The 23,326-nt window shown below is 48.1% G+C and overlaps 1 protein-coding gene across 1 annotated transcript in view; it reads right to left on the bottom strand.

The window, feature by feature from the left end:
* Nucleotides 1–21,761, bottom strand: part of LOC138734955 (IgGFc-binding protein-like) — a 30,056-nt gene extending 8,295 nt beyond the window's left edge. The window contains exons 1-8 of the mRNA XM_069882784.1: nucleotides 21,731–21,761; nucleotides 18,430–18,498; nucleotides 13,790–15,055; nucleotides 12,451–12,764; nucleotides 8,647–8,968; nucleotides 6,664–7,103; nucleotides 4,785–5,349; nucleotides 2,417–3,015 (exon numbers count right to left, since the gene is read on the bottom strand). Coding sequence (XP_069738885.1) covers nucleotides 2,417–3,015; nucleotides 4,785–5,349; nucleotides 6,664–7,103; nucleotides 8,647–8,968; nucleotides 12,451–12,764; nucleotides 13,790–15,055; nucleotides 18,430–18,484 — 3,561 coding nt within the window. The 5' untranslated portion in view covers nucleotides 18,485–18,498; nucleotides 21,731–21,761. The remainder of the gene's footprint in view (nucleotides 1–2,416; nucleotides 3,016–4,784; nucleotides 5,350–6,663; nucleotides 7,104–8,646; nucleotides 8,969–12,450; nucleotides 12,765–13,789; nucleotides 15,056–18,429; nucleotides 18,499–21,730) is intronic.
* Between the last annotated feature and the right edge of the window lie 1,565 nt (nucleotides 21,762–23,326).

Here is a 23,326-nt window from a genome sequence, read left to right as displayed (position 1 = left end):
ATGGTGGATCTGGAGGGGTTTGCAGGGGTCTGAGGGCACCAAAGGGTCTTGGATGCTGGATCTGGAGGGGTTTGGAGGCCCCAAAGGGTCTGGGATGAGGGTCAAGGACTCTATGAGTGTCAAGAACATCTCAATGTCTGGATCAGGAGATCTTGGAGGCATCAAAGGGTCTTGGATGGTGGATCTGGAGGGGTTTGGGGGCCCCAAAGGGTCTTAGATGAGGGTCAAGGACACCATGAGAGTCAAGAACATCCCAAGATCTAGATCAGGAGACCTCGTCGACCCCATAAGATCTTCTCGAGGACCATCCTGAGGGTCAAGAACATCCCAAGATCTAGATCAGGAGGTCTTGGAGGCCCCAAAGGGTCTTGGATGCTGGATCTGGAGGGGTTTGGGGGCACCAAAGGGTCTGGGATGAGGGTCAAGGACACCACGAGGGTCAAGAACATCTCAGTGTCTGGATCAGGAGGTCTCAGAGGCATCAAAGGGTCTTGGATGGTGGATCTGGAGGGGTTTGGGGGCACCAAAGGGTCTGGGGATGAGGGTCAAGGACACCACGAGGGTCAAGAACATCCCAAGATCTAGATCAGGAGACCTCGTTGACCCCATAAGATCTTCTCAAGGACCATCCTGAGGGTCAAGAACATCCCAAGATCTAGATCAGGAGGTCTTGGAGGCCCCAAAGGGTCTGGGATGATGGATCTGGAGGGGTTTGGGGTCACCAAGGGGTCTTGGATGAGGGGTTTGGAGGGGTCTGAGGGCACCAAAGGGCCTTGGATGGTGGATCTGGAGGGGTTTGGGGGCCCCGAAGGGTCTGGGATGAGGGTCAAGGACACCACAAGGGTCAAGAACATCTCAGTGTCTGGATGTGGAGGTCTCGGAGGCACCAAAGGGTCTTGGATGGTGGATCTGGAGGGGTTTGGAGGGGTCTGAGGGCACCAAAGGGTCTTGGATGGTGGATCTGGAGGGGTTTGGGGGCCCCAAAGGGTCTGGGATGAGGGTCAAGGACACCACAAGGGTCAAGAACATCTCAGTGTCTGGATCAGGAGGTCTTGGAGGCATCAAAGGGTCTTGGATGGTGGATCTTGAGGGGTTTGGAGGGGTTTGGGGGCACCGAAGGGCCTGGGGATGAGGGTCAAGGACATCACGAGGGTCAAGAACTTCTCAATGTCTGGATCAGGAGATCTTGGAGGCATCAAAGGGTCTTGGATGGTGGATCTGGAGGGGTTTGCAGGGGTCTGAGGGCACCAAAGGGTCTTGGATGGTGGATCTGGAGGGGTTTGGAGGGGTTTGGGGGCACCAAAGGGTCTTGGATGCTGGATCTGGAGGGGTTTGGAGGCCCCAAAGGGTCTGGGATGAGGGTCAAGGACTCTATGAGTGTCAAGAACATCTCAATGTCTGGATCAGGAGATCTTGGAGGCATCAAAGGGTCTTGGATGGTGGATCTGGAGGGGTTTGGGGGCCCCAAAGGGTCTTAGATGAGGGTCAAGGACACCATGAGAGTCAAGAACATCCCAAGATCTAGATCAGGAGACCTCGTCGACCCCATAAGATCTTCTCGAGGACCATCCTGAGGGTCAAGAACATCCCAAGATCTAGATCAGGAGGTCTTGGAGGCCCCAAAGGGTCTTGGATGGTGGATCTGGAGGGGTCTGGGGGCCCCAAAGGGTCTTAGATGAGGGTCAAGGACACCACGAGGGTCAAGAACATCCCAAGATCTAGATCAGGAGACCTCGTTGACCCCATAAGATCTTCTCAAGGACCATCCTGAGGGTCAAGAACATCCCAAGATCTAGATCAGGAGGTCTTGGAGGCCCCAAAGGGTCTGGGATGGTGGATCTGGAGGGGTTTGGGGGCACCAAAGGGTCTGGGATGAGGGTCAAGGACACCACGAGGGTCAAGAACATCTCAGTGTCTGGATCAGGAGGTCTCAGAGGCATCAAAGGGTCTTGGATGGTGGATCTGGAGGGGTTTGGGGGCACCAAAGGGTCTGGGGATGAGGGTCAAGGACACCACGAGGGTCAAGAACATCCCAAGATCTAGATCAGGAGACCTCGTCGACCCCATAAGATCTTCTCAAGGACCATCCTGAGGGTCAAGAACATCCCAAGATCTAGATCAGGAGGTCTTGGAGGCCCCAAAGGGTCTGGGATGGTGGATCTGGAGGGGTTTGGGGTCACCAAGGGGTCTTGGATGAGGGATCTGGCGGGGTTTGGAGGGGTCTCAGAGGCATCAAAGGGTCTTGGATGGTGGATCTGGAGGGGTTTGGAGGCCCCGAAGGGTCTGGGATGAGGGTCAAGGACACCACGAGGGTCAAGAACATCCCAAGATCTAGATCAGGAGACCTCTTGGACCCCATAAGCTCTTCTCAAGGCCCCCCCCCCCGAGCTCCAGCCCCCAGCAGATCCGGCCTCACCGTCACCTCCCAGCTCCGTCCTCTCTCCATGGCCACCACGTAGCCTTGGACGGCCACCACCACCTTCTTCATCCAGGTCACGTCGCTCTGGCCGTCCGCCTCGTGCTCCAGCAGCACCGAGAAGTTCCTCAAGCCCCCGGCGGCCTCGCAGAGGCTCACCAAGACGTAGGCGCAAGAACCTCGGAGGTGGAACCTCCTCCCGTCGAAGGTCACGTAGTGAGGGTCTCCGGAGACCTCCAGCTGCCCGAAGCCCGCGGAGAAGCAGCCCAGGACCCCGTTCTCCACCCGACACTCTTGGTGGTCTCCACAGGCCGCGTCCTTGCACTCGAGGGTCCCCCCGGGGTGGCAGCGGCAGCGGCGGCGGCACGAGGCGGTGTAGAAGACCTCGTTGGCTTTGTAGTAGAAGGCGCCGTCCTCGCAGCCGCAGCCGGTGGCCTCCACGCAGTCGTCTCCGCTCAGGAGGTAACCTCGGTCGCAGAAGCAACCTTCCACGCAAGCCGAGGAGGTGGCGCAGGCCTCGGGGACAACCTCGGGGCGGCAGGTGGCCGGGCAGCTGCTCCCGCACAGCTCGTAGTGGGAGTGGAGGGGACAGGAGGGACCTGGGAGGAGAAGGAGAAGGTCAAAGCGGAGCTTCTCCTCCTCTTCCCGTTGGGGTTGGGGGTCAAGGAGGCGGTTTGGTGGTTGGAGGAACATCTCGGGGGGGTTCCAGGCTCTTCGTTCCATCGCAGGAGCTTCCTAGGGGGCCCAGCGCTGTCCCGCCTAGCAGGAACCTCCAGATGGTCCTTCAAGATCCTCCTCAACGGCCCCATCCTGGTCCTCAAAGACCTCTGAGACTCCCCTAAAGGTCCCCTCCCTGTCCCACCAACCAGGAGCCTCCAAGATCCTCCTCAACAGCCCCATCCTGGTCCTCATGGAGCTCCAAGACTCCCCTAAAGGTCCCATCAACCAGGTTCCTCCAGATGTTCCTCCAAGATCCTCCTCAACAGCCCCATCCTGGTCCTCATGGAGCTCCAAGACTCCCCTAAAGGTCCCATCAACCAGGTTCCTCCAGATGTTCCTCCAAGATCCTCCTCAACTGCCCCATCCTGGTCCTCATGGAGCTCCAAGACTCCCCTAAAGGTCCCCTCCCTGTCCCACCAACCAGGTTCCTCAAATGTTCCTTCAAGATCCTCCTCAACTGCCCCATCCTGGTCCTCATGGAGCTCCAAGACTCCCCTAAAGGTCCCCTCCCTGTCCCACCAACCAGGTTCCTCCAGATGTTCCTCCAAGATCCTCTCAACTGCCCCATCCTGGTCCTCAGGGAGCTCCAAGACTCCCCTAAAGGTCCCCTCCCTGTCCCACCAACCAGGAGCCTCCAAGATCCTCCTCAACAGCCCCATCCTGGTCCTCATGGAGCTCCAAGACTCCCCTAAAGGTCCCATCAACCAGGTTCCTCAAATGTTCCTTCAAGATCCTCCTCAACTGCCCCATCCTGGTCCTCATGGAGCTCCAAGACTCCCCTAAAGGTCCCCTCCCTGTCCCACCAACCAGGTTCCTCCAGATGTTCCTCCAAGATCCTCCTCAACTGCCCCAAGACCCAATTTGGGGCCTTAATTGGATGAGTTGAGTGGTTCCACCTCATCCCAAGCTGGTTTGGAGCCTCAATTTGGATGATTTGGGTTGTTCCACCTCATCCAAAGGTGGTTTGGGGCCTAGTTGGGTTGTTCCACCTCATCTAAAGCTGGTTTAGAGACTCATTTTTGATGATTTGAGATGTTCCACCTCATCCAGAGGTGGTTTGGGGCCTGGTTGGGTTGTTCCACCTCATCTAAAGGTGGTTTAGAGCCTCATTTTTGATGATCTGAGATGTTCCACCTCATCCAAAGGTGGTTTGGGGCCTAGTTGGGTTGTTCCACCTCATCTAAAGGTGGTTTAGAGACTCATTTTTGATGATTTGAGATGTTCCACCTCATCCAGAGGTGGTTTGGGGCCTGGTTGGGTTGTTCCACCTCATCTAAAGGTGGTTTAGAACCTCATTTTTGATGAGTTGGGTTGTTCCACCTCATCTAAAGGTGGTTTAGAGCCTCATTTTTGATGAGTTGGGTTGTTCCACCTCATCTAAAGGTGGTTTGGGGCCTAGTTGGGTTGTTCCACCTCATCTAAAGGTGGTTTGGAGCCTCAATTTGGATAATTTGAGATGTTCCACCTCATCTAAAGGTGGTTTAGAACCTCATTTTTGATGAGTTGGGTTGTTCCACCTCCTCAAAGCTGGTCGGAGGCCTCGTTTTGAGACGATTCGAGGTGTCCCACCTCATCTCAAGCCGCTTTGCCCCCTCGTTCATGCTGACGTTGGGTCCCCCCCGTGAGGTCTGGAGGTCCCCCCGCTCACCGCAGAAGCTGGGCGTCCTCCACGGCTCCAGCGGGACCCCTCGGGCCTGACACTCGGCCACGTAGGCGCCGACGGCCTTGCAGACGGTGTCCCGGTGGCCTTTGTGGTGGCAGGCGTCGAAGACGCAATCCTCCAGGAAGGCTTGGGGATCCACCACCCCGTGACAAGCCCGGAAAGGTCCTCCAGCTCTCTCGATGACCCCGCAGTAGGCGTCACCGCGATAGATCTTCTTCTCCTCCTCGTTACACGCCGAGCAAGCCCCGAGACACCCCGAGGAGCAACCAGGGACCTCGTCCACCATCCAGCTGTGGCCGAAGTCCACCTCGTCGGCGGCCGGCTCGCCGCGGCGGCTAACGAGGTCGTCGTTGGGGTCGCCGTTGGCGTTGCCGCAGAGGCCGCAGACGGAGCCGGCGTAGGCCTCGGGGAGGAGGACGCGGGCGTAGCTGTACCAGTCGAAGGAGACCCTCAAGCCGAAGTCGGTGCGGACGAAGCCGTGGACGCCGCTGAGGTAGAGCTCCAAGTGGTCCTGCTGCCGGAACGGGAGCTCCACGAAGGAGCCGTTGACCTGGAGGAGGGGGGAGGAGGTCAACGGCGGCGCCGGCTTCGTGGGAAGAACTCAAGAGGCGGGTTGGGTTTGAGGAACCTTCGAGGCGAGGAGGGGTCCCAGTCAAGTTCGACCCGAATTTGAGGTGGTTTGATGAACCCTTTGACTGGAAACCCTCTTGAAGTCACCAAATCAACTCAAATTCAGGTTGAACTTGACTGGAAACCCTCTTGAAGCCATCAAACCAACTCAAATTTGGGTTGAACTTGACTGGAAACCCTCTTGAAGTCACCAAATCAACTCAAATTCAGGTTGAACTTGACTGGAAACCCTCTTGAAGTCACCAAATCAACTCAAATTCAGGTTGAACTTGACTGGAAACCCTCTTGAAGCCATCAAACCAACTCAAATTTAGGTTGAACTTGAGTGGAAACCCTCTTGAAGCCATCAAATCAACTAAAATTTGGGATGAACTTGACTGGAAACCCTCTTGAAGCCACCAGACCCCAAATCTGGGTTGGTTTGAAGATACAAGGAGGGTTTCCAGTCAAATTCAACCCGTATTTGACTTGATTTGGTGACTTCAAGAGGGTTTCCAGTCAAGTTCAACCCAAATTTGAGTTGGTTTGATGAACCCTTTGACTGGAAACCCTCTTGAAGTCACCAAACCAACTCAAATTTGGGTTGAACTTGACTGGAAACCCTCTTGAAGTCACCAAATCAACTCAAATTTAGGTGGAACTTGACTGGAAACCCTCTTGAAGTCACCAAACCAACTCAAATTTGGGTTGAACTTGACTGGAAACCCTCTTGAAGTCACCAAATCAACTCAAATTTAGGTGGAACTTGACTGGAAACCCTCTTGAAGTCATCAAATCAACCTAAATTTCAGTTGAACTTGACTGGAAACCCTCTTGATGTCATCAAACAAACTCAGATTTGGGTTGAACTTGACTGGAAACCCTCTTGAAGCCACCTGACCCCAAATCTGGGTTGGTTTGAAGATACAAGGAGAGTTTCCAGTCAAGTTCGACCCAAATTTGAGTTGGTTTGATGACTTCAAGAGGGTTTCCAGTCAAGTTCAACCCAAATTTGAGTTGGTTTGATGACACAAGGTGGGTTTCCAGCCGACTTGGAGGTCCTTCCACCCCACCCCATCCCACCATTCGACGCTCTCAAGGCTCTAGCTCCTCCAGTCTCCACCTGGAGCTTCCAGCCCCCAACCTAGACGCTTCCACGGAGACGTCCTTGAGGTCGAGAAGCTTCATGGAGATGTTTGTGAAGATGAGAAGGTGGGTTTTGAGGGGCTGGGAGGTGGCGCGGTGCCCATCCTACCTTGACCTTGCGGGGGTTCTCCTGGCTCATGGAGACGCGGGCGCCGTAGACCTCCAGGGTGACGGTTTTGGTGAAGGAGACGGCTCTGCTGCCCCGGTGGTTGTTCTCCACGGTGACGTTGAAGGGGACCAAGGTGGGGTCGGAGGAGGAACAGAGGGCGGCCAGTTGGTAGACGCAGGTTCCTTGGAAGTCGTAGCGGAGGCCGTCGAAGGTCGTGTAGTGGGGGTCCCCGGTGCCGATGCAGGTGAGGGACCTCGAGGCCCGGCAGGTGGAGACCCCTCGGAGCGTGACGCATTTCTCGTGGCGTTTGCAACCGGCCTTCCTGCAGGTCTTCTCGCCCCCCGGCTCGCAGCGACAGCGGCTCCGGCAGCTCCCGTCTTCCCAAAACTCCTCGTGGAGCTGGTAGGAACGTCCCTCGTGGTGGCAACCAGGGGTTGCTCCTGGGAAAATGGAGGGGAAGAGGGTCTTTCCTTCAAAAAAAATGGGATCAATGTTGGGTTTTGGGGAAAAAATGAAGAAAAAAGGCGTTTTTCCGTTAAAAAAAGAGAGAGAAAAGGGGGTTTGGGGGGAAAAAATGGGATAAAATTGGGAATAAATGATTTTTTTTGGAAAAAAATGGAGGGGGAAGGCTTTTTCCTTCAAAAAAATGAGATAACTGTTGAGTTTTTGGAAAAAAATGAAGAAAAAATGTGTTTTTCCGTTAAAAAAAGAGAGAGAAAAGGGGTTTTCGGGGAAAAAATGGGATAAAATTGGGAATAAATGATTTTTTTTGGAAAAAAATGGAGGGGGAAGGCTTTTTCCTTCAAAAAAATGAGATAACTGTTGAGTTTTTGGAAAAAAATGAAGAAAAAATGCGTTTTTCCGTTAAAAAAAGAGAGAGAAAAGGGGTTTTCGGGGAAAAAATGGGATAAAATAGGGAATAAAGGAATTTTTTTTGGAAAAAAATGGAGGGGGAAGGCTTTTCCTTCAAAAAAATGAGATAAATGTTGGGGTTTTGGGAAAAAATGAAGAAAAATGCGTTTTTCCGTTAAAAAAAGAGAGAGAAAAGGGGTTTTCGGGGAAAAAATGGGATAAAATTGGGAATAAAGGTTTTTTTTGGGAAAAAATGGAGGGAAAAGGCTTTTTCCTTCAAAAAACGTGGGATAAAAGTTGATTTTTCTGAAAAAAATTGAGGGAAAAGGCTTTTTCCTTCAAAAAATATGGAATAAAAGTTGATTTTTTGGAAAAAAAAAAGGGAATTAAGGCTTTTTTCCTTTAAAAAAGAGAGAAAATAGGGAATAAAGGCTTTTTTCCTTTAAAAAAGAGAGAAAATAGGGAATAAAGGCTTTTTTCCTTTAAAAAAAGAGAGAAAATAGGGAATAAAGGGATTTTTTTCTCAAAAAAATGGAGGGAAAAGGCTTTTTCCTTCAAAAATATGGAATAAAAGTTGATTTTTTGGAAAAAAAATGGGAATTAAGGCTTTTTTCCTTTAAAAAAAGGAAAAAAAACAGGGAATAAAGGCGCTTTTTCCCCTTAAAAAGTGGAATTAAAGCCTTTTTTTCTTTCCTACCTCGGAGGTGGCGGCTCAGATGGTGCCTCCAAGGGCTTGGAAGCCCCTGAGATACCCCACGAGGTGGCCCTCAAGACCTAATTCCATGTTTTACGGACATTTAAGGTGAGATTTTATGGAATTTTGAGGTGTTTTAGCATGAAAAGTGCCTCCCAACCCCTTTTTTGGTGCCTCCAAGGGCTTGGAAGCCCCTGAGATACCCCACGAGGTGGCCCTCAAGCCCTAATTCCATGTTTTATGGACATTTAAGGTGAGATTTTATGGAATTTTGAGGTGTTTTAGCATGAAAAGTGCCTCCCAACCCCTTTCTTGGTGCCTCCAAGGGCTTGGAAGCCCCTGAGATACCCCACGAGGTGGCCCTCAAGACCTAATTCCATGTTTTATGGACTTTTAAGGTCCTTATTTCTCCTTTAGGGCTTCATATTGAAGCTCACCAAGGTCCTCCAGCTTCTCCTGGTCTCCAGGATCCTCCCGGCAGGTGGGATCTCGCCAGCTTCGGATCCAATCGTGGACGTCGGCCGTTCTGGAGCCCTCAGGGAGCTTCATCTCGTCCTCGGTGTCCTCGTTGAAGTTGCCGCAGAGGCCGCAGGTGGCTCCGAAGTAGCCGCTGGGCACGGCCACCAGCAAGGCCCCATCCTCATCGTAGGTTACCTGGAGGCCGAAGGCCGTTTGGAGGACGAGCCGACCCTCGTTGCGGGAGATTTGGACCTTCCCTCCTTCCAGAAGCACCGGGAGGGCGGTGGGGCGGTGGTTGACCTTGGGGAGGTGGAGGAGAAGGAGGAGTCAGCTCCACAGAAGTCAAAAACCCACGTAAATACGAGACGTTTCCTCCAAAAAGGAGGAATTACGGAGGTCGACCACCCGTTTGGCCCCAAATCTTTGGATCCGTGAGGGAGGAGAAGGTCCAAACCCACCCGGGTCACCACAAAACCATCTCCTGGAGCTTCAGAGCTCAATATCTCAGGTGGGTTGGGACCGTGGGGTGGGAGGAACCTCATTCAGGGTCATAAATCAGCTTTGGGTCTCACCGAGGATCCATTTTTGAGGTGGATCTCAAGAGGTTTTGGGTCTCTAGAGGGTTTTGGGTCTCCAGAGTTGGTGGATCTCCAGAGTTTTGGGGTCTCTAGAGGATTTTGGGTCTCCAGACTTGGTGGATCTCAAGAGTTTTTGGGTCTCTAGAGGGTTTTGGGTCTCCAGACTTGGTGGATCTCCAGAGGTTTTGGGTCTCTAGAGGGTTTTGGGTCTCCAGAGTTGGTGGATCTCCAGAGTTTTGGGGTCTCTAGAGGATTTTGGGTCTCCAGAGTTGGTGGATCTCCAGAGGTTTTGGGTCTCTAGAGGGTTTTGGGTCTCCAGAGTTGGTGGATCTCAAGAGTTTTGGGGTCTCTAGAGGGTTTTGGGTCCCTAGAGTTGGTGGATCTCCAGAGTTTTTGGGTCTCTAGAGGGTTTTGGGTCCCTGGAGTTGGTGGATCTCAAGAGCTTTTGGGTCTCTAGAGGGTTTTGGGTCCCTGGAGTTGGTGGATCTCGAGAGTTTTTGGGTCTCTAGAGGGTTTTGGGTCTCCAGACTTGGTGGATCTCAAGAGTTTTTGGGTCTCTAGAGGGTTTTGGGTCCCTGGAGTTGGTGGATCTCCAGAGTTTTGGGTCTCTAGAGGGTTTTGGGTCTCCAGACTTGGTGGATCTCGAGAGGTTTTGGGTCTCTAGAGGGTTTTGGGTCTCCAGACTTGGTGGATCTCAAGAGCTTTTGGGTCTCTAGAGGGTTTTGGGTCCCTGGAGTTGGTGGATCTCAAGAGGTCTTGGGTCTCTAGAGGGTTTTGGGTCCCTGGAGTTGGTGGATCTCGAGAGTTTTTGGGTCTCTAGAGGGTTTTGGGTCTCCAGACTTGGTGGATCTCAAGAGTTTTTGGGTCTCTAGAGGGTTTTGGGTCCCTGGAGTTGGTGGATCTCCAGAGTTTTTGGGTCTCTAGAGGGTTTTGAGTCCCTAGAGTTGGTGGATCTCAAGAGTTTTTGGGTCTCTAGAGGGTTTTGGGTCTCCAGACTTGGTGGATCTCGAGAGGTTTTGGGTCTCTAGAGGGTTTTGGGTCTCCAGACTTGGTGGATCTCAAGAGTTTTTGGGTCTCCAGAAGGTTTTTGGGTCTCTAGAGTTTTGGATTTCCAGAGGTTTTGGATGTCCAGAAGGTTTTGGGTCTCCAGAATTTTTGGATCTCCAGAGTTTTTGGACCCCGAGGATAAAGGGAACCTCACCGGGTGGGTCTTGGAGGCATCTGAAGGTGGTTCCACTGGATTTTTTTACTCAATCTTGGTCCCTAAATTTCTCTTATTCCCTCGTTCTCCCCCAAATTCCCTCATTTTTTCCATGAATTCCCTCATTTTCCCCCAAATTCCCTCGTTTTTTCCATAAATTCTCTCATTTTTTCCATAAATTCTCTCATTTTTTCCATAAATTCCCTCATTTTCCCCCAAATTCCCTCATTTTTTCCATAAATTCCCTCATTTTTTCCATAAATTCCCTCATTTTCCCCCAAATTCCCTCATTTTTTCCATAAATTCCCTCATTTTTTCCATAAATTCCCTCATTTTTCCATAAATTCCCTCATTTTCCCCCAAATTCCCTCATTTTTTCCATAAATTCCCTCATTTTTCCCCCAAATTCCCTCATTTTTCCCCCAAATTCCCTCATTTTTCCCCCAAATTCCCTCATTTTCCCCCAAATTCCCTCATTTTTTCCATAAATTCCCTCATTTTCCCCCAAATTCCCTCATTTTTTCCATAAATGCTCTCATTTTCCCCCAAATTCCCTCATTTTTTCCATAAATTCCCTCATTTTCCCCCAAATTCCCTCATTTTTTCCATAAATTCTCTCATTTTCCCCCAAATTCCCTCATTTTTTCCATAAATTCCCTCATTTTCCCCCAAATTCCCTCATTTTTTCCATAAATTCTCTCATTTTTTCCATAAATTCTCTCATTTTTTCCATAAATTCCCTCGTTTTTCCCCCAAATTCCCTCGTTTTTCCCCCAAATTCCCTCGTTTTTCCCCCAAATTCCCTCATTTTCCATAAATTCCCTCATTTTCCATAAATTCCCTCATTTTTTTCCATAAATTCCCTCATTTTCCCCCAAATTCCCTCATTTTTTTCCATAAATTCCCTCATTTTCCCTCAAATTCCCTCATTTTTTCCATAAATTCCCTCATTTTCCCTCAAATTCCCTCATTTTTTCCCTAAAATCCCCAAATTCCCTCATTTTCCTGAAATTCCCTTGGGAAATAAAGAACATTTTCCTTAAAAAAATACAAAATAAAGACTTTTTTTCTTTAGAAAAACAGGGATCAATGAACTTTTTCCTTTAAAAAATGGGAATAATTGGTTTTCTTTAAAGAAAAAGAGGAAGTAAAGGATTTTTTCCTGAAAAAAAACGAGGGGAAAAGCCTTTTTCCTTAAAAAAATTGTATAAAAATCTATTTTTTTCAGAAAAATCCATGGAATACAGGCTTTTTCCTAAAAACAAAAGGATAAAACAGGGGAAAAAGGCTTTTTTTCCTTAAAAAAAAGTGAATAAAGGCATTTTTCTGAAAAAAAAATCATTTTTCCTTAAAAAAAAGTCTAAAGAATTTCTAAAATAAAAGGAAATTAAAGGAAATGAGGGAGAATCGAGGAAATAATGAGGGGAAATCAAGGAAATAATGAGGGGAAATCAAGGAAATAATGAGGGGAAATCAAGGAAATGAGGGAGAATCGAGGAAATAATGAGGAAAAATCAAGGAAATGAGGGAATTAAAGGAAATAATGAGGGAAAATCAAGGAAATAATGAGGGAAAATCAAGGAAATGAGGGAGAATCGAGGAAATAATGAGGGAAAATCAAGGAAATGAGGGAGAATCGAGGAAATAATGAGGGGAAATCAAGGAAATAATGAGGGGAAATCAAGGAAATGAGGGAGAATTGAGGAAATAATGAGGGAAAATCAAGGAAATGAGGGAGAATCGAGGAAATAATGAGGGGAAATCAAGGAAATAATGAGGGGAAATCAAGGAAATGAGGGAAAATCAAGGAAATAAGGGAGAATCGAGGAAATAATGAGGAAAAATCAAGGAAATTAGGGGAAATCAAGGAAATAATGAGGGGAAACCAAGGAAATGAGGGAAAATCAAGGAAATAAGTGAATTTGGGTGTGAAAAAAAGAGGGAACTTGGCTCCAAATGATGGAAATCAAGGGAATTTTGGGATTTTTGAAGGCGAACCCCACCTGGACGGTGGCTCCTTCTCCTTTGTGGATGGAGATATTGAAGCCGTAGACGTAGACCTTGGCCAACCGCCCCTTGGAGTCGCCTTCGATCTCCTCCTCCACCACAAAAGGCTCCAAGGAGGGGTCGTGGCCGCAAGTCTTGGTCAAGGTGTAGGTGCAGCCGGCGGGGACGTCCACGGAGACCCCATCGAAGGTGCGGAACTCCAGATCTGGGGACCCCAGGCAGGTCCCCAGGTAGTCGGGGAGGCATCTGGCCTCCCCCTTCTCCACCTGACACGTCTCCTTGGCTCGACACGTCACCAGCCGGCAGGGATCTAGGAGAAGCCACCCCAAAAGTTTGCGTTGGAGGCGGGTTTCGCACCCACGGGGACGTCGCCAGCATCACAACGTCCTCGGAGCATCAAGCAACGTCTCCTCATCTCCTCTAGATTCACTCAAACCTTCATCTCAGGTGGGTTGGAGCCACCTCAACCTTAGACTTGACCCTCTAGCTTGACCTCCTGAGGCTTCTTTCATTGATTATTTAATTAAAATTGATTTATTTATAGAGAAACATTGATCTCCAAGAGGTTGGAGCCACCTCAACCTTAGACTTGACCCTCTAGCTTGACCTCCTGAGGCTCCTTTCATTGATTATTTAATTAAAATTGATTTATTTATAGAGAAACGTTGATCTCCAAGAGGTCGGAGCCACCTCAACCCTAGATTTGACCCTCTAGCTTGACCTCCTGAGGCTTCTTTCATTGATTATTTAATTAAAATTGATTTATTTATAGAGAAACCTTGATCTCCAAGAGGTCGGAGCCACCTCAACCTTAGACTTGACCCTCTAGCTTGACCTCCTGAGGCTCCTTTCATTGATTATTTAATTAAAATTGATTTATTTATAGAGAAACCTTGATCTCCAAGAGGTCGGAGCCACCTCAACCCTAGATTTGACCCTCTAGCTTGACCTCCTGAGGCTTCTTTCATTGATTATTTAATTAAAATTGATTTATTTATAGAGAAACCTTGATCTCCAAGAGGTCGGAGCCACCTCAACCCTAGATTTGACCCTCTAGCTTGACCTCTTGAGGCTCCTCTCCTCGCTTCCTTAATTAAAGATGATTATTTTAATGAATCCCACGGCGCTGGGCTCGTTCTTCAAGAGAAGAACCCAAATTTTGATGGAAAACTTCTCGTTTTGGGTCCGTCTCTAGCTTCAAGCTCAACATTTATGGTCTACGAGGACGTTAGGGACCCTCCAAACTCCAGGACCACCTGGATTTTCCTCCAATTCCAACCACAACTCGGAGGCGGGACGCGAAATACGAGGTCGGAGGCGACCGTGGACACTCACCCGTGTTGCAAACCCCGACGGAGCCGTAGGATTTCTCCTCCCAGATCCCCACGTTCCACGCGCCGAAGGGAGAAGTTTCGTGTTCCACCACGTAGACGCCGAAGCGGGACCCCAAGATCTTCCCAGCCCAGGAATAATCGGAGCCCGGGATGAGCTTCCAAGCCAAGTCCTTCAAGGGAGCCTTGTTGAGGGTCAAGCCGGAGGTCTCGGAGGTTTTGGCCACCAAGACAACGTGGTTCTCGTAACCTTCCAAGGAGAAGACGATGTAGGAGGAGCAGTAGCTGGAGACGGCGGGGACGATCATGAAGAAGGGATCGTAGGAGACGGAGCCTTTGAAGCCTCCGTCGGCGAAGAAAACCACCTGGACGCCGACGTCGGAGGAGATGGACAAGGAATTGGAAGCTTGGAGGCCGTAGAGGGTGGAGCGGCTCGGCCGGAGGTCCCGGATGGTCTTGGTGGCTCCGTGTTGAGCTTCCACGCGGCTCGGTTGGGAGGTGGAGACGTAGACGATGTCCGCTTGGGTCTCGAAAGGGAGAGGAGGGACCAGGTAGGTGGTTCCCCAGCTGGCAACGGGCTGGAGCTGCTCCACGAGGTGGTCGCACCGGGTCAAGCGGGACACGCAGGTGTGGCCGGTGAAGACGGCGACGGGTTTCTGGGCCACGACCCTGGTGCCGGAAAGATCTGAAGAGCTTTGGAGCTGGAGGGCTTGGAAAGGCTCCAAGAGGACGGAGAGGACGGAGCCGCGGGGGTAGGAACGACCTCGGAAAGTCACGGGAGCTTTGAGGTGGACGTCGACGGCCGTGGTTTCATCCCAAGCCACCACGGCGAACTCCCCGTAGAGCTGGGTGCCCACGTTGGGGGTCACCACGAAGTACTCGGAGCCCCAGGAGGGGACGGGGAGGACCACGGTGGAGTCGCCGGAGGTGGGCTTCTCGTTGAGCATGACGACGGAGACGGGGCGCTCGGACCTCACCACCACCACGTTCTCGAAGGTCTCGCTGCCCACCAGCTCGGCTTGGGGGGGGATCTTCACCGCCAGGGTCCGGCTGGAGGGGGGCTGGAGGGTCATCCGCAAGCCGGGGTTCTTCATGGAGATGGTGATGGTGGACGAGGAGGAGGAGGAGGACGAGGACCCGGAAGGGGTGATGAGGAGCTGGAAGTCGCTGCGGAGGCTCCGCTGGAGCCCGTTCTGCAGAAAAGCCACCGCAAAGTCCTCGCCCAGGTGGGGAGAAGCCCAGGAGGACGCGCAGAGGAGGTGGAACGCCGCTGGGGGAGAGAAGGGACGCGGAGAGGGGGTCAACACCCGCTTGGGGGGCTTCTTCTTCTCGATTTTGGGGGGTTTTCCGCATTTTTTGGGCTTTTTTCCAAATTTTTGGGCTTTTTTCCCCAATTTTTGGACACTTTTCCCCAATTTGGGGGCTTTTTTTCTCAATTTTGGGCTTTTTCCTCCATTTTTGGGGCTTTTTTCCCCATTTTTTGGGCTTTTTTCCCCATTTTCTGGGCTTTTTTCCTCATTTTTGAGCTTTTTTCCTCATTTGGGGCTTTTTTCCACATTTTGGGGGCTTTTTTCCCAATTTTTGGGCTTTTTTCCCCAATTTTTGGACATTTTTCCCCAATTTTTGGACATTTTTCCCCAATTTTTGGATATTTTTCCCCAGTTTTGGGGCTTTTTTTCTCAATTTTGGGCTTTTTCCTCCATTTTTTGGGCTTTTTTCCCCAATTTTTGCCCTTTTTCCCCCATTTTTGGGCTTTTTTTTCCCCTATTTTTGGGCCTTTTTTTTCTCAATTTTGGGCTTTTTTTCCCCATTTATTGGGCTTTTCCCCAATTTTTGGACATTTTTCCCCAATTTTTGGACACTTTTCCCCAATTTGGGGGCTTTTTTTCTCAATTTTGGGCTTTTTCCTCCATTTTTGGGGCTTTTTTTCCCTATTTTGGGACTTTTTTCCCCAATTTTGGGGTTTTTTTCCCTTTTTGGCCTTTTTTCCCTATTTTTGGGCTTTTTTCTCGATTTTGGGCTTTTTTTCCTCAATTTATTGGGCTTTTTCCCCATTTATTGGGCTTTTTTCCCAAATTTTGGACTTTTTCCCCTCAATTTTTCTGCTTTTTTCCCATTTTGGGGGCTTTTTTCCTCATTTTGGGGGCTTTTTTCCCCAATTTCTGGACATTTTTCCCCAATTTTTGGACACTTTTCCCCAATTTGGGGGCTTTTTTCCTCAATTTTGGGCTTTTTCCTCCATTTTTTGGGCTTTTTCTCCCATTTTTTGGCCTTTTTCCCCAATTTTGGGTCTTTTTCCCATTTTTGGCCTTTTTTCCCTATTTTGGGGCTTTTTTTTCTCAATTTTGGGCATTTTCCTCAATTTTTGTGCTTTTACCCCATTTATTGGGCTTTTTTTCCAATTTTTGGACTTTTTTCCTCAATTTTTGTGCTTTTTTCCCATTTTGGGGCTTTTTTCCCCCTATTTTTGGACACTTTTCCCCAATTTTTGGGCTTTTTTCCCAATTTTGGGGCTTTTTTCCCCAATTTCTGGACATTTTTCCCCAATTTTTGGACACTTTTCCCCTATTTGGGGGCTTTTTTTCTCAATTTTGGGCTTTTTCCTCCATTTTTTGGGCTTTTTTCCCATTTTTTGGCCTTTTTCCCCAATTTCTGGGCTTTTTTCCCTATTTTGGGGCTTTTTTCCCCCAATTTTTGGGCTTTTTTCCCATTTTTGGCCTTTTTTCCCTATTTTGGGGCTTTTTTCCTCGATTTTGGGCTTTTTTTCCTCAATTTATTGGGCTTTTTCCCCATTTATTGGGCTTTTTTCCCAAATTTTGGACTTTTTTTCCTCAATTTTTGTGCTTTTTTCCCATTTTGGGGGCTTTTTTCCTCATTTTGGGGGCTTTTTTCCCCAATTTTTGGATATTTTTCCCCTATTTTTGGACATTTTTCCACAATTTGGGGGCTTTTTTTCTCAATTTTGGGCTTTTTTCCTCATTTTTTTGGGTTTTTGTCCCAATTTTGTGGTGTTTTTCCCAATTTTGGGGCATTTTTCCCAATTTTTGGGGCGTTTTTCCCAGTTTTGGGGCGTTTGTCCTGATTTTGGGGTTTTTTCCCCCAATTTTGGGGCTTTTTTCCCATTTTTTGGCCTTTTTTCCCAATTTTGGGGCTTTTTTTCCTCTATTTTGGGGCTTTTTTTCTCAATTTTGGGCTTTTTTTCCTCAATTTTTGCACTTTTTCCCCATTTATTGGGCTTTTTTTCCCAATTTTTGGACTTCTTTCCTCAATTTTTGTGCTTTTTTCCCATTTGGGGGGCTTTTTTCCCAATTTGGGGGCTTTTTCCTCCATTTTTTTTGGCGTTTTTCCCAATTTTGGGGGTTTTTTCCCAATTTTTGGCCTTTTTTCCCAATTTTTGGGCTTTTTTTCCTCAATTTTGGGCTTTTTTTCTCAATTTTGGGGCTTTTCCCCCCTTTTTGAGGCTTTTTTCCTGAATTTTTGGACTTTTTTCCCAATTTGGGGGTTTTCTCCTAATTTTTTGGGGTTTTTCCCCAATTTTGGGTTTTTTCCCAAATTTTGGGGCTTTTTTCCTCATTTTGGGGGCTTTATTCCCCATTTTTTTGGCTTTTTTCCTCATTTTTTGGGCTTTTTTCCTCATTTTTTGGGCTTTTTCCCCATTTTGGGGGCTTTTTTCCCAATTTTGAGGCTTTTTTCCTCATTTTGGGGGGCTTTATTCCTCATTTTTTGGGCTTTTTCCCCATTTGGGGGGCTTTTTCCCCAATTTTGAGGCTTTTTTCCTCAATTTTTGGGCTTTTTTCCCAATTTTGGGCTTTTTTCCTCAATTTTTTTGCTTTTTCCCCATTTGGGGGGCTTTTGTTCCTCATTTTCTGAGTTTTTTGCCTCATTGTTTGAGCTTTTTTCCTCATTTGGGGCTTTTTTTCCCACATTTTGGGGGGCTTTTTTCTCAATTTTGGGGCTTTTTCCCCATTTGGGGGGCTTTTTCCCCATTTTGGGGGCTTTTATCCTCATTTGGGGGGCTTTTTTCCTCAATTTTTGGGCTTTTTTCCCATTTTTTGCACCTTTTTCCCAATTTTGGGGCTTTTTGTCCCAGTTTGGGGGGCTTTTTTCCCAATTTTTGGGGTTTTTTTCCTCATTTTTGGGCTTTTTTCCTCATTTTTGCTTTTTTCCCAATTTTGGGGCTTTTTTCCTCAAATTTTGGGCTTTTTTCCTCCTCAATTTTGGGCTTTTTTCCCATTTTTGGGGCTTTTTTCCTCATTTTGGGCTTTTTTTCCCCAATTTTTCGGCTTTCCCCCCATTTTTGGGACATTTTTCCCAATTTGGGGGCTTTTTTCCCATTTTGGGGGGTTTTTCCTCATTTTTTGGGCCTTTTCCCAATTTTGGGGGCTTTTGTTCCTCATTTTTGGGGCTTTTTCCCCATTTGGGGGCTTTTTCCCCCCATTTTGGGGGGGGTTTCCTCATTTTTTTGGGCCTTTTCCCCATTTTGGGGGCTTTTTCTCCCATTTTTTAGGTTTTTAACCCATTTTGGGGGCATTTTCCCCCCATTTTTTGGGTTTTTTCCTCATTTTTTGGACTTTTTCCCCCATTTTTTGGGTTTTTTTCCCATTTTTTTTGTGTTTCCCCCCATTTTCCCCCCCGGGGACTCACCCCACGCTGCCACCACTCGAGCCCTCAGCAGGGCTCTGGTTTTTCCTCCTCCCATGGCTCTTTTTTTCGCTGCGAACGGTGCAAAAACCATCAAATTCACTCATTTTATCAACCCCCCGATTTTTTTGGCCCTTGCTCTCGGCCACAAAAATTCAGTTTTTTCCTGCATCCGCCCCAAAATCCACTTTTTTCCATACACTCACCCCCAAAAATGTTTTTTTTTAGTTTATATTCTTCCCATTTCTCCCCAATTCCCCCTTATTTCCCCCTTTTTAACCATTTCCCCCATTTTTAACCATTTTCCCCCTTTTCCCTCCCATTTTTAACCATTTCCTCCCCATTTCCCCTCCTTTTTAACCGTTTTCCTCCATTTCCCTCCCATTTTTAACCATTTCCCTCCCTTTTTTAACCATTTCCCTCCCTTTTTTAACCATTTTCCCCACTTTTTCCTCCTTTTTTAACCATTTTCACCCCATTTCCCCCCTTCTCACCCCATTTCCCCCCCTTTTTAACCCATTTCCCCCCTTTTAACCCATTTCCTCCCCATTTTTAACCATTTCCCCCCTTTTTTAACCTATTTCCTCCCCCTTTTAACCCATTTCCCCCCCATTTTTAACCATTTTCCCCCATTTCCCTCCCATTTTTAACCATTTCCTCCCCATTTCCCCTCCTTTTTAACCATTTCCCTCCCTTTTTAACCATTTTCCCCACTTTTTCCTCCTTTTTTAACCATTTTCACCCCATTTCCCCCCTTCTCACCCCATTTCCCCCCCTTTTTAACCCATTTCCCCCCCTTTTAACCCATTTCCTCCCCATTTTTAACCATTTCCCCCCTTTTTTAACCTATTTCCTCCCCCTTTTAACCCATTTCCCCCCCATTTTTAACCATTTTCCCCCATTTCCCTCCCATTTTTAACCATTTCCCCCCCATTTCCCCCCCTTTTTAACCATTTCCCCCCCTTTTTAACCATTTCCCCCCCTTTTCAACCCTTTTTAACCATTTCCCTCATTTCCTCCCCCCCCGATTCTCCCCCTCCCCTCCTCTTTCTCCATTTCCCCTTATTTTCCCCATTTTTAACCCCAAAACCCTCATTTTTCACCCCAAAACCCTATTTTTTTCACCTTGAAACCCTCTTTTTTCACCCCAAAATCCTCTTTTTCACCCCAAAATCCTGTTTTTTCCCCCAAAAAACCCTTTTCACCCCAAACCCTCATTTTTCACCCCCAAATCCTCTTTTTTCACCCCCAAATCCTATTTTTTTTCAAAAAAATCCTCATTTTTCAAGCCAAAATCCTGTTTTTTCATCCCAAAATGCTCGGGTTTCACCCTAAATCCTCTTTTTTCACCCCAAAATCCTCCTTTTCCCACCCCAAATCCTCATTTTCACCCCCAAAACCCTCATTTTCACCCCCAAAATCCTCATTTTTCTACCCAAACCCCTCATTTTCACCCCCAAAATCCTCATTTTTCACTCCAAAATCCTGTTTTTCCCGAAAAAACCCTTTTTCCCCAAAAAACCCCTCTTTTTCACCCCCAAATCCTCCATTTTCACCCCCAAACCCTCTTTTTTCACCCCCAAATCCTCTTTTTTCACCCCAAAAACCTCTTTTTTCACCCCCAAATCCTATTTTTTTCCAAAAAAATCTTCATGTTTCACCCCAAAATGCTCGGTTTTCACCCCAAATCCTCATGTTTAACCCCAAAATCCTCCTTTTTTCACCCCGAAACCCTCATTTTTCACCTCAAAACCCTCTTTTTCACCTCAAAACCCTCATTTTCACCCCAAAACCTTCATTTTTCACCCCAAAATGCTCTTTACACCCCAAAACCTTCATTTTTCACCCCAAAACCCTCATTTTCCACCCCCAATCCCCCTATTTTCTCCCCCAAATCCTCTTTTTTTGCCTCCAAACCCTCCCTTTTCACTCCAAATCCTCTTTTTTTTCACCCCAAATCCACATTTTCACCCCCAAATCTTCTTTTTTCACCCCAAAAATCCTCATTTTTCACCCCAAAACCCTCTTTTTTCACCCCAAATCCTCATTTTCCCAAAAAAAATCCTGTTTTTTCAAAAAAAAATCCTCCTTTTTCACCCCAAATCCTCATTTTTCACCCCCAAATCCTCATTTTTCCCCAAAAAATCCTGTTTTTTCAAACAAAATCCTCTTTTTTCACCCCAAAACCCTCATTTTTCACCCCAAATACTCATTTTCCCCCCCCAAATCCTGTTTTTTCCAAAAAAAAACCTCATTTTCACCCCAAAAACCTCATTTTTTCACCCCAAATCCTCATTTTCCCCCCAAAAAATCCCATTTTTTCAAAAATATCCTCATTTTCCCCCCCAAAACCCTCTTTTTTCACCCCAAATCCTCATTTTTCAAAAAAAAATCCTGTTTTTCAAAAAAAAATCCTTTTTTCACCCCAAACCCCTCATTTTTCACCCCAAAATCCTCATTTTTCCCCCCAAAACCCTCATTTTTCACCCCAAATCCTCTTTTTTCACCCCAAAACCCTCATTTTTCCCCCCAAACCCCTCCTTTTTCACCCCAAAATCCTCATTTTTCCCCCCAAAACCCTCTTTTTTCACCCCAAACCCTCATTTTTCACCCCAAAATCCCTTTTCCCCAAAAACCCTCATTTTTCATCCCAAAATCCACTTTTTTCCCCCCAAATCCTCATTTTTCCCGAAAAAAACCTCTTTTTTCACCCCAAATCCTCATTTTTCCCCCCAAAACCCTCTTTTTTCCCACCAAATCCTCATTTCTCACCCCAAAATCCTCATTTTTCACCCCAAAATCCTCATTTTTTCCCCCAAAACCCTCATTTTTCACCCCAAATCCTCATTTTTCCCCCAAAAACCCTCATTTTTCACCCCAAATCCTCATTTTTCCCCAAAAAACCCTCTTTTTTCACCCCCAAAACCCTCATTTTTCACCCCAAAACCCCCTTTTTTCCCCAAAAAACCCTCTTTTTTCCCACCAAATCCTCATTTCTCCCCCCAAATCCTCATTTTTCACCCCAAAACCCTCATTGTTTCACCCCAAAACCCTCTTTTTTCACCCCAAATCCTCATTTTCCCCCCAAAATCCTGTTTTTTAAAAAAAAACCTTCATTTTTCCCCCAAAAACCCTCTTTTTTCACCCCAAATCCTCATTTTTCCAAAGAAAAATCCTGGTTTTTTTTAAAAAATCCTTTTTTTTTCACCCCAAATCCTCTTTTTTCACCCCAAATCCTCATTTTCCCCCCCCAAACCCTCCTTTTCCCCCCCCAAAACCCTCTTTTTTCACCCCAAATCCTCACCGGCGCCTCCCGAACCCTCCAATTTTTTCCTCCTCCCTCCTGGATTTTGAGGGAAAAACAGGAAAAAAAAATTAAAAAAATCAAAATTCCGTTGAAAATTCCCTGGGGACCCAAAACCCACCCAGAATTTTTTACCTCATCCCTGGCGCCGGAAAAAAGGGGAATTTGGGGTGGGAAAAATGCCTATTTTTGAGCAAACGCCCCGAGGGGAAAAATGAGGGAAAATCCAGCAGAATTGGGCAATATCAGGAAATCGAAATTTTTAATTTTTTTATTATTTTTAATTTTTTTTTTATTTTTTTATTATTTTTTTCCTTGGGGGGAGGTTGAAACGGCCCCAAAAATCTGAAATTGGGGGGGGAAAAGGAGGGGGTTGAAGGGGAAATGGGGGGAAAAAAGGGGAAAAAAGGGAAAAAAAGGGGGAAATGGGGGGAAAAAGGAGGGAAATGGGGGAAAAGGGGGGGAAAAGGAGGGAAATGGGGGGGAAAAGGGGGAAATGGGGGGAAAAAGGGGGGAAATGGGGGGGAAAAGGGGGAAATGGGGGGGGAAAAGGGGGAAATGAGGGGGAAAAGGGGGGAAATGAGGGGGGAAAAGGGGGGAAATGAGGGGGAAAAGGGGGAAATGGGGGGAAAAGGGGGAAATGGGGGGAAAAGGGGGGAAATGGGGGGAAATGAGGGGGAAAAGGGGGGAAATGGGGGAAAAAAGGGGGAAAAAAGAAGGGAAATGGGGGAAATGGGGGAAAAAGGGGGGAAATGGGGGGGAAAAGGGGGAAATGGGGGGGAAAAGGGGGGAAATGGGGGGAAAAGGGGGGGAAATGGGGGAAAAAAGGGGGAAAAAAGAAGGGAAATGGGGGAAAAAAGGGGGAAATGGGGGGAAAAAGGGGTAAAAAGAAAGGAAATGGGGGAAGAAAGGGGGGAAATGGGGGAAAAAGGGGGAAAAAAGAAGGGAAATGGGGGGAAAAGGGGGGAAATGGGGGGAAAAAGGGGTAAAAAGAAGGGAAAGGGGGGAAGAAAAGGGGGAAATGGGGGAAAAAGGGGGAAAAGAGAAGGGAAATGGGGGAAAAGGGGGGAAATGAGGGGGAAAAGGAGGGAAAATGGGGGGAAATGGGGGGAAAAGTGGGGAAATGGGGGAAAAAGGGGGGAAACGGGGGGAAAAGGGGGGAAATGAGGGAAAAAGGGCTCCCAGTATGTCCCAGTGCCCCCAGTGTGTCCCTGTCCCCCTCCCAGTGCCCCCAGTGCCCCCCCAGTCCCTCCCAGTCCAGCCCGGGGGGGTCAGACAAGGAAGTGCCCGGGGCCCTGGGTGGTGGCACTGGGGGGGGGGGGAGGAAGGGGGGGGGGGAGAAGGGGGGGTGGTGGCTTTGTCCCCAAGAGTTGTCACCTCCCCTGGGATAAAAGGGGACGCGGGGACAGTGAGAGGGACCAGAGCGAAGGGACAGAGGTGACAGGGGGACACGGGGACAGGGGGACATGGGGACAGGGGGACATGGGGACAGGGGGATATGGGGACAGGGGGATATGGGGACAGGGGGACAGGGGGACAGGGGGATATGGGGACAGGGGGATATGGGGACAGGGGGACAGGGGGACAGGGGGACAG

The sequence above is a fragment of the Phaenicophaeus curvirostris genome, unplaced genomic scaffold (genome assembly GCF_032191515.1).
Source record: "Phaenicophaeus curvirostris isolate KB17595 unplaced genomic scaffold, BPBGC_Pcur_1.0 scaffold_333, whole genome shotgun sequence".
Taxonomy (NCBI): Eukaryota; Metazoa; Chordata; class Aves; order Cuculiformes; family Cuculidae; genus Phaenicophaeus; species Phaenicophaeus curvirostris.
The sequence above is the reverse complement of the archived record's forward strand: the minus strand, read 5'-3'. Positions and strand labels throughout refer to the sequence as shown.